An 11100-nucleotide genomic window follows, 5' to 3' on the forward strand; every position below is an offset into this window, starting at 1 on the left:
TCATTTCATTGATATAAAAGCCACTTTGAGCAGGCTGGACAGGAAATACAAAAGTAGAAATTCTCATTGCATCATCTTACTAATTGTATAACACCCCAGTTGCAATAAACATTACCAGCTGGCATTTTGTATTTTTTTTCTACTATGCAATTTTAGTCTATTGAGTCCTATTAACCACAAATCATGTGAAAAGGTGTGGGAAAAATAGATTGAGAATGGCATAACAAGCATTTGCAGAATGATCAGTCCTGGTCCCAAGTGAAATTATAAGGGCAATAGATAGGCATAATGTAATAACACCAAGATACTGTTTGAAAGGGACTCAAAGAACCCTTGTCTCCTGAAAGAGAAAGTGTAAACATATTTGGTTAGGTTGAACATAGATATGCTGTGTTTTGATATGACAATTGCTGTCACATAAAGAGATACTTTATGAAGTACCAAAAAAATCATATTTTAAAAAACAAGCTCATAGTATTTTCACCATTTTACTGGTTTGAGATATTGAATATCAGTCTCTGAGTTTTTAAAGAAAACAAAACAAAAAACCCGGGACAGGACTTTAAATTTTCTCTGTTCTATCCTTGTCCTTTTATCAATAGTTTTATCCCTAAAATAACTAAAGGCCTGATGAAAGCCCTAGAGAATGTTTTCACTGAAAGTAGAGAAACTCTTTAAGTCTGAGATGCAGCACATGAAGCAGCAGCACAGGGAAGTGAAGAAGACAAGGGAAAAGAAGGGACCAGTGGAGAAACCCTGGGGGCAGCCTGGGAAGGCAGACTACCCCTTGGACTTGAGCATCAGCTGAATTAGATACACGCAAATGTAAAGCTTGAAAAAAAAACTGTACGGAAACAAAAATCACACCCTTCAAATAACAAACCAAGCAACCAATCAAAAGGTCATTAAATTTTATCATTAAATAAGTAGCAAAAGGTAGATACTATATGGCAACCTTCTGTATCCATGGATGCAAATGAATGAACTGTCTTAAGGCTTGAATTCCATCTGGCTACTCAACTAGAGGAATCATCTGCTCAAGAAAGACTGATACAAAGAGCCCTGTTGTCTAAGCTGCTCAGGGACACTGGGCTGATTCAGTCAGGGCCGTGCTGGTACCTGCTGCTGCTGCTCTCTGCTTAGAAGCATACAGTGAAAATCCCTTTGTTCCTTTTAGATCAGTGACTCTGTTCTCATGGTGGCTCACAGGGAGGCATGGATTGCTGCAGGCTCTGCGTAGTATCACACTCTGCTTTTCCAAAGAGACGCCAGGCCTGGGCCATTTTGCGAAGTTTAGCGAGATTGGGTTTAATCTATGGGAAGAAAGAATAACTTCAATTAGCAATATGAAAATGTAGGTAGCATACAGGCCAGGTGCAGTGGATCACGCCTGTAATCCCAGCACTCTGGGAGGCCTAGGCAGGCGGATCACAAGGTCAGGAGTTTGAGACCAGCCTGGCCAACATGGTGAAACCCTGTCTCTACTAAAAATACAAAAAAAATTAGCCGGGCGTGGTGGTGCACGTCTGTAATCCCAGCACTCTGGGAGGCTGAGGCAGGCGGATCACAAGGTCAGGAGTTCGAGACCAGCTTGGCCAATATGGTGAAATCCTGTCTCTACTAAAAATACAAAAAAAATTAGCCGGGCGTGGTGGTGCACGTCTGTAATCCCAGCACTCTGGGAGGCTGAGGCAGGCGGATCACAAGGTCAGGAGTTCGAGACCAGCTTGGCCAATATGGTGAAATCCTGTCTCTACTAAAAATACAAAAAAAATTAGCCGGGTGTGGTGGTGCACGTCTGTAATCCCAGCTACTCAGGAGGCTGAGGCAGGAGAATTGCTTGAACCTGGGAGGCGGAGGTTGTGGTGAGCTGAGATTGCGCCACTGCATTCCAGCCTGGGTGACAGAGTGAGACTCCGTCTCAAAAAAATAAAAATAAAAAAAAAAGAAAAAGAAAAAGAAAATGTAGGTAGCATACAAATATTTCCAAAGTCTGGTTGTTATAATCTGTTTAGATTTCTAACTTCTGGATTCAATAGAGATTATAGATGTTTTTAAGGATCAAAGGGGACTGATAACTTTAAGTCTAGATTCCAAGCTCTTCAGTAACGGAAAAAAACTTTCTTCATATTTTTCTTTGTGAAACAAAGAGGTTTTAATGAAGTAAAATCAGCTAGTTAAGTCAGAAAACATTAGTACCTGAAAACTCCATGCAAGAAAAGATTTTATATCCCTTAGCAGGGAAAGGTCAGCAAAAGAAAAGATTTGGGGCAGGTTGCGGCGGCTCAGGCCTCTAGTCCCAGCACTTTGGGAGGCCGAGGTGGACAGATCACCTGAGGTCGGGAGTTCGAGACCAGCCTGACCAACATGGAGAAATCCCGTCTCTACTAAAAATACAAAATTAGCCGGGCGTGGTGGCGCATGCCTGTAATCCCAGCTACTCCAGAGGCTGAGGCAGGAGAATTGCTTGAACCCGGGAGGCAAAGGTTGTGGTGAGCTGAGATGGCACCATTGCACTCCAGCCTGGGCAACAAGAGCAAAACTCTGTCTCAAAAAACAAAAAAAAAGAAAGAAAAGATTTTGGAAAGCAGCAACAGAGACATTCCTGTTATGTTTTCCATGTTCTCCTTCATTGAAGATTATAACAAGGACAGAGGTTCTTAATTTAAGCCACTCTGTGCCTTTACTGCATTATCCACATTGTAGTTTGCAGGTTGCTGGATAATTAGGGCCAAAGCATAATGTAGAGATCCCCAAGCTTGGGTCCCTGTCTGATGATCCTCAAACTATAACTCAAGATCCTTGGGGATGGCCAGGTACAGTCACAGATCACCATTTCCAGCAGGTACTATCCAGAAACTGGATGTGGAGGCTCTATATTGCCAACAGTGAATTTGCTGTGCTTCTACCAACTTTCAGTAGCTTCAGGAAGAACTGCAAATTATCAAACCTAGAGCCAGCAGGCAATAGATATTCAGGATACATAAGTCTGTACATGTGTTAAGCTTTAAAATACAAAGCCATTATGTAGGTGACCTGACAGTTCAGTCTAAGCTTCATTTCGGATTTGAGCTGGAAAATGAAATCGGTGAGGCTTTATGTGAAACTTCCAATGCAGATTTTGCAAAACTCTCCTATTTTGGAAAGGATTAAGACAGATTACAGTTGCGTAGTAAAAGCCAGAAAAGAAAGAAAAGATAAACTTTGCTCCCTCCTGCTCCTGTTAGTCATTAATGTACCTGTTTTTCCTGCTCCAAGTGGTCTATGTCAGCTAATGGCAGCATAGAAGGTCTCCCGTGAGCACACTGGAATGGCAGCTGGCACGAGGACAGAGTTTCAATAAGGCGGCAACTTTCCTGTAAGCTCAGGCCATCATTAAACTTAATGGCCCCTAAATGAAAGAGAGAAACAAGAAGGTTATAGTGTGTATAGTGGGAAACCAATGCTGACCTTGGGTCACTGCCAAATATCTGGAAAAAGTAACATGTTTCTTAGGCTTCTTTAATGAGGCTTTAATCCTGCTTGAAATTGGTGCTTATAGGCTGGGCACGGTGTCTCACGCCTGTAATCCCAGCACTTTGGGAGCCTGAGGCAGGCAGATCACAAGGTCGGGAGTTTAAGACCAGCCTGGCCAATATGGTGAAATCCCGCCTCTACTAAAAATACAAAAATTAGCCGGGCATGGTGGCACACGCCTGTAGTCCCAGCTACTTGGGAGGCTGAGGCAGAAGAATCGCTTGAACCCAGGAGGCGGGGGTTGCAGTGGGCCGAGATCATGCCACAGCACTCCAGCCTGGGCAACAGAATGACACTCCGTTCTCAAAAAAAATAATAATAATAATAAAAAAGAAAGAAAGAAAGAAATTGGTGCTTATGACCATGGATGAAACTAAGGCTTCAGGACTGACCTGTCTCTCAGCTTTTTCTCATGGAGTATTTGTCTTTCTAATCTCTGTAGGAGGCATTCCTTAACTTGTTAGGGTCTTACTTTCAGAGTTTTTCTCCAAGAGGCAAGAGCAGTATGTTTGCCTACTCTTTATGGGTTTGTGAAGTTGGGGTTATCTTTTTCCATGGATCGTCCAATAGCAATCTCTGATTGTTTCCTTACAATGTTCATTTTATTTGCTTCTTTTTTTCTAATTTCCATAATAATCTTCCTAAACTCTCATATTGTTATAACCTGCCTTTATGCATAATTTACCCAGTCAACAAACATTTATTAAGTATATACTTTGTATTGGGAGCTTTGTCAGGCAGTTAATGAGACAGATAATTTCCATCCTCATGGCGCTTATGGTCTAATAGGGGAGACAAACATGAAGCAGATACTTACACAATAATTTAAATGATAAATATAGGTGCTATAAAATACAGGATATGAATATATAATAGGAAGACCAAACCCAGTTGAGGAGCTTAAGGAAGGCTTTCCTGGCAAAGTAGTATTCAGGCTGAGACTTTAGGTTAAGAAAGACATGGCTAATTGAAGGAGGAGAGAAAAGTATTTCAGGTAGAGGAAAAGGCCAGCCCAGAGGCCCCGAAACTGACAGATGTTTAGCACACAGGAAGTAGAAGACCAAAAAAGCAGGCCAGGATGTAAAGAACAAGGTAGACAGTGATATGACATGACACTGGAGAGGCAGGCAGGGGCCAAATCATGAAGACCCTTGTGGGCCACAGTAAAAAAATCACATTTCTATCCCAAGAGCAATGGGTCGTCACTGACACATTTTAGTTAGAAGAACAACACGCTCAGAGGGATGTTTCAAAAAGATTCCTCTGGGTGCCGAGAGAAGAGTGGCTTGAAAGGGAGCCAGAGTGAATGTGAGGAACTAAGAGAACTCAACAGTGGCAAAAATGAGGGAGGGGCCAGACAGACTGAATCAGACGGACTGAAGATACATTTTGAAGGTGGCAATGATGACATTTGGTGATGGAGGAGTATGAATCTGTTCTCACCCTGCTATGAAGAAATGCCCATGACTGGGTCATTTATAAAGGAAAGACCATTTAAATGACTCACAGTTCTGCATGGCTGGGGAGGCCTCAGAAAACTTAAAATTATGGCGGAAGGTGAAGGAGAAGCAGGCACCTTCCTCACAGGGTCTCACCCAGCTCCCTATTTTCTATACTGTATCATATTACCCCGCTCAAGAACCCTCAATGGTGTTCGCTTTGGCAGCACATACAATAAAATTGGAGTAATACAGGATTAGCATGGTCCCTACACAAGGATGACATGCAAATTCACGAAATATTCCATCTTTATTATTATTATTATTATTATTTTGAGATGGAGTCTCACTCTGCCACCCAGGCTGGAGTGCAGTGGCACGATCTTGGCTCACTGCAACCTCCGTCTCCTGGTTTCAAGTGATTCTCCTGCCTCAGCCTCCTGAGTGGCTGGGATTACAGGTGCCTGCCACCATGCCCGGCTAATTTTTGTTTTTAGTAGAGATGGGGTTTCGCCATGTTGGCCAGGCTGGTCTCGAACTCTTGACCTCAGGTGATCCATCCGCCTCAGTCTCCCAAAGTGCTGGGATTACAGGCGTGAGCCACTTGCACCTGGGTGCATTCCATCTTTTTAAAAAACCCTAGAAGAAAACCTCAGAAATACCATTCTGGACATAGGCCTTGGCAAAGATTTCCTGATAAAGACTCTAGAAGCAACTGCAACAAAACGAAAATTGACAAGTGAGACTTAATTAAAGAGCTTCTCCACAGCAAAAGAAACTATCAACAGAATAAACGGACAACTTACAGAATGGGAGAAAATATTTGCAAACTGCATCCAACAGAGGTCTAATATCCAGAATCTATAAGGAACTTAAATAATTAACAAGCAAAAATTTAAAAACCCTATTAAAAAATGGGCAAAGGACATGAACACACACTTCTCAAAAGAAGACATACACATGGCCAACAAGCATATGAAAAATGTTCAACGTCACTATCCTAAGTGAATTAGAAAACCAAATACTGCATGTTCTTACTTATAAGTGGGAACTAAACATTGAATACACATAGAATCAAAGAAGGGATAACAAACACCTGGGCCTACTTGAGGGTGGAGGGTGGGAGGTGGGTGAGGATCGGAGAACTACCTATTGGGTACTATGCTCATTGCCTAGGTGACAAAATAATCTATACACCAAACCCCTGTGACATGCAATTCACCCATGTTACAAAGTGCACATGTACCCCCTGAAGCTAAAATAAAAGTTGGAAAGAAAAGAAAAGAACCCTTGCTAATTCTAATGCCTTCTGTAGCAAATCCAGAGGTTTTGCTGTGACCTTCTAGATTTCTGTTCTCTTACCTGCCTAGTTTCTTGATACTCTTTGCTGCTTCTCACATAGCTAATTTGCGTCTCTGCACAGGCTGTTTACTCTCCCTGTAGTGAACTCCCCCTTCCATGCTATGAACCCATGTGCCCCAGCTCATTCAAAATTCAACTCAAAATGCATCTCCTCTAGGAGTTATTCCTCCACTCATATAGGTCAGGCAGCACTACAGTCAAATTTGTGTGTTGGGATTTTGTTTTTGTAAAAGTGATTTTTAAAAATGTACATTCAGTTTCTTGATCTAAATTGTATTCTCCAAGAGTTAAGTAGTAAATGTGCCCTCTGCCTCTTTTGTAATCCCGGCAGCCCTGCCAGGGCTCTGCATGCAGAGGCGTTTGATCACTGCTATGTTGAAGGGCTTACCATGGCAGGCTTGGGATGCCAACACCTTCTGGACAGTCAGTGGCAATGTCCCTTGGATGCCTCCTGTGGTCTGGAGTAGCTAATGCATAAACACGTTATTAACAGGAAAAGGAAATGGAACAACAAAGCCTTTTATGTGTGATGCTTCTGTGTGAAACCCCAAAATAAAGGAAAAGCTTACCTCCACTTGTTCTCGGATAAATTCCTACAAAGCAAAACGAAAATAGGCTTTAATCTACCGTTATGTTTTACTTGCCCTTTGATAGTTTACAAAATATCTCAATTTTCTTCTTTAAATCATGCCTCCTGAAGGAAAGAGTTCCAGCAATACAGCACTTGGGGATAAACTTATTTGTTGTAGGGCACTTTGAATGTGAAAAACCAAGCAACTGAACAGAACTCTTATTAAACACAGAATATACTTAGCTACTGAGACTTCCTCCACAGACAGCTTCTCAACCAATGAGGTTATGTAGCTGGTGAGAGTAGTATTGATGATTCAACCAGTTCAAAACATCAGGAAGGCTTCTCACTAAAAGGCTGTCTGTTTGTGTGTGTGATCTTAGCCAGAACAAGTGTAATATTACACACAAACTGAGAATAAATACACAACAACCATCAACACAACCACTGCTCAGTATAACAGTTGCTTAAATATCATAAACATAAGTAAACAGTCACTTCAGTTCCCACGGGCTTTCTGAGGACAATTCCCTTCAGGTCAGAAAGTTTATTTTCTGAGGCCCTTTGTTGAGAAATTTCTCCTCCCTTGTATGTCTCTGTCCCTGGGGTAACTTTTTCAATAGTTACATCCCTGTGGATATTAATATTTACAAAAGAACTTTAAAGAAATTTAAAGCAGACACTATTTCATGCTACCAATTTGTTTAACCTCTGGAGGTAAAAGAAAAAAAACCTGTTGCACATTTAATGATTTCTTTATAAGAAAATCATTTCTTTACTCCTGGAAAAGGCTATGTGTAAATCTGCCTCCTAAGATTACAACATGGTACATTTTCTTTTAAAACCAGACTCAGGAAATTCTCTTCCCTCCTTCATTTATACTCTAGTCTGCCATGCCTATAAACGAGCACAGTTACCAAGAGCTACGTAGTAGATACTATACTACATATAATTTAAAAATCACGTTTTCCCAAACGAACCTAAACAGAAAGATGGTTTCATAAGACTCAATCCACTAACAAAGCTTACTGTGGATGGAGAGCAAACCTAACTGCTCTGCTGTTCTCTCTGGTGTTTGTGTATCTGGGATGGTAAAACATCTGTTTGTAAGCCTAGTGAAGGGGTGATGGGTCTCATCTCAGTCCATTTTATATTCCAATGGTCTGTTTAATGCTGGATAATTAATATTATTTTATTTTTATTTATTTATTTAGTTAGTTATTTTGAGATGGAGTTTCACTCTTGTTGCCCAGGCTGGAGTTCAATGGCATGATCTTGGCTCACTGCAAACTCCGCCTTCTGGGTTCAATCTCCACCTTCTGGGTTCAAGTGATTTTCCTGCCTCAGCCTCCTGAGTAGCTGGGATTACAGGCATGCACCACCACGCCTGGCTAATTTTGTATTTTTAGTAGAGACAGGGTTTCTCCATGTTGGTCAGGCTGGTCTCAAAACTCCCAACCTCAGATAATCTGCCTGCCTCAGCCTCCCAAAGTGCTGGGATTACAGTTGTGAGCCACTGCGCCTGGCCTTATTTATTTATTTTTTTAAATTTTTTGAGACAGAGTCTCATTGTTGCCCAGGCTGGAGTGCAATGGCGCAATCTCGGCTCACTGCAGCCTCTACCTCCTCATCAGGCTAGAAGATAGAGCTTTATAGAAGGATGTATTAATGATCTTTCAGCTGCTAGGATTCAAGTAGCTACCTCCTCAAAACACCAAAACTATTCCAGCTTCTTCCAGAATCACACAAAAATCTCTCCTGATCTGCCTGACATAGCATAATCAAGATTTTCTGAAACCAGAGGTTTGTTTCCATTTGAAATAAACTCCTTAACAGTAGTCTTTGAAGTTCCTTTAGGAAAAGTTTTTCTTATAATTTTCTGGTTACATATTTAGGGATTGAATTACAATAAAAGACTCTAACAGATCCTATCTTTTGGATTTAGGACAATTTGGAGCAGGGGTCTTAGAGAAAGTATGTCTGTGGAGAGGAAAGAGCTTTGCTGGAAGCAGAGCAAAGTCTGTCTGAACCAGAGGCGATTCTGGAAAGTGCAAAGCCAAGACGATCCAAGAGCTCTTCCTCTTGAATGTTTCACCCTTGGCCTGCAAATGTGCTTAGATCTTTTTTGTATTAAAGCAAACAAACACCCTTCCTCAGCCTTGAATCCCACCCCACACTTCCCAACCACCTCTAACCTTTAGCTCTCACCCCATCTCTCTTTTTCTGTGTGTAGCCAAAGTTCTTGAAAGAGTAGTCTACTTAGCTCCACTTCCTCCTGCTTCATACGCTCCTGACTCACTGCACTCTTATCTTCTGCCCTGCCTCATCCCCAGGAAATGATTCCACAAGACAACTAATGTCCACATGACAGCCAAGTCCAACGTTTCAGGCTCTACTTCATAGCCATTATTGGCCATTCCCTCCTTGCTTAAAACTTTCCTTAGTTTTGGCAATATTACTTTTTCCTGGTTTTCCTCCTCCCTCTCTAACCAAGTATTTTCAGCCACCCTTAGAATTTCCTCTTTTCAGCAGAGCTTTCCAGACCTTTGCCAAAGCATATGCACCCTGGATGCTGACGTTCCACAGGCTCCACCCTTTTCTCTCTTCCTTTTCACTCTCCATATTCTCCCTGGACAACCTCGCCTCCTCAAGGCCCTTCTCCAGCTTCTGATACTATCAATATATATATATACTATTAACTCTCAGATAGATATTATGTACAGCCCAGATTTCTTTTCCAAGCACCAGATCTTTTAAGTCTGCCTATCCGCTGGGCATTCCACCTGAAGGCACATTCACTGTGTCTAAACCCAGCTTCACCATGGAACTCCTAGGCAGGTTTGTTCCTCCCCATCTGTGTCCCTTCTCTGTCAATGGCACCACCGTCCTTTCAGCCACCCATGCTACAACCCTCAGAATCACTGTTGCTTTTGTTTTCTCCTTTATTCTTTCACATTCGATTGCTCACCAGGTCCTCTTGCTTCTGCCTCCCAAATTCTGTCTCAAATATGTCACTCCTCTCTACTCCCTCTGCTACTGACTCAGCCCAATCCTCATCTTCTCTTACCCGCACGACTGCAATAACCCCTCAGCTGCTCTCTCTGACTCAAATCTTCCCACATCAATCTATCCCCCAATTTATCTACTACATCTATCTTCTAATTTTAGATATTACTATTTTAGTAATTAGTACAGCACTTCAGACTTCTAGACGATGTGGATGTGGATTTGCCTGTGCTCCAAATAAAGACAGCCAGGGATAAAGGAGTAGGAACACTAATGAAAAAAGCAGGACACCAAAGGAGGACGAGTGAAATTTGGGGGAAAAAAACCACAACTTCTGGAAATAAAAAATATAGTCATTGAAATTAAAAATTTAGTCACTGAAATAAAAAACTCAGTGGATAAGCTAAACACATAATTAAACACAAGATGAAGAGATCCTTTAGTTCACTGGAACATAAAAGGAGATTTTGCAGAATGTATCACAGAGAGAGAAAGCAATGGGAAATACGGAAGAGATTTGAAGAGGCATGGAGAGTAGAAAGATAAGGCCCAGTAGATATCTGACAAAATTTCCAACACAGAGAATGGGAAATAAAGGTTTGAGGTGATAATGACTGCATACTTTCCAAGTTGAAGAAGCACAGCGAATCTCCAGAAGGAAATGAAAATAAATCCATACAAAGATATTTCATAGGGAAATTGCAGAACACCAAAGACAAAGTGAACATTGCAAGAGCAACCAGAGGGAAAATCAGATTACCTACAGAGTAATAATTGGATTGACAAAGGACTTCAATGGCTAAAACAGAAAGTCAGGCTGGGTGTGGTGGCTCACACCTGTAATCCCAGCACTTTGGGAGGCCACAGCAGGCGGATCACCTGAGGTCAGGAGATTGAGACCAGCCTGGCCAACATGGTGAAACCCTATTTCTACTAAAGATACAAAAATTAGCCAGGCGTGGTGGTGGGCACCTGTAATCCCAGCTACTTGGGAGGCTGAGGCAGGAGAATCGCTTGAACCTGGGAGGTGGAGGTTGCAATGAGCTGAGATCACCCCACTGCACTTCAGCCTGGGCAACAGAGTGAGACTCTGTCTCAAAAAATAAAATAAAATAAATTAAAATAAATAAAATAGAAAGTCAAAAGTAGTGAAATATTTTCAAAATGTGGGGGGAATAACTGGCAATGTGAAATTCTGTTTTAGCT

At 41.7% G+C, this 11100-nt stretch overlaps 1 protein-coding gene across 1 annotated transcript in view; it reads right to left on the reverse strand.

Moving 5' to 3' along the window:
* Positions 1-894: 894 nt before the first annotated feature.
* The window catches only part of MLH3 (mutL homolog 3), a 41002-nt gene continuing 30796 nt past the window's right edge, over positions 895-11100 (reverse strand). Inside the window, 4 exon segments of the mRNA XM_017880520.1 lie at positions 895-1313; positions 3240-3391; positions 6706-6784; positions 6887-6910. Of these exon segments, the coding sequence (XP_017736009.1) occupies positions 1194-1313; positions 3240-3391; positions 6706-6784; positions 6887-6910 (375 nt within the window). The 3' untranslated portion in view covers positions 895-1193.

Source organism: Rhinopithecus bieti, unplaced genomic scaffold (assembly GCF_001698545.2).
Source record: "Rhinopithecus bieti isolate Rb0 unplaced genomic scaffold, ASM169854v2 scaffold_11380, whole genome shotgun sequence".
Taxonomy (NCBI): domain Eukaryota; kingdom Metazoa; phylum Chordata; class Mammalia; order Primates; family Cercopithecidae; genus Rhinopithecus; species Rhinopithecus bieti.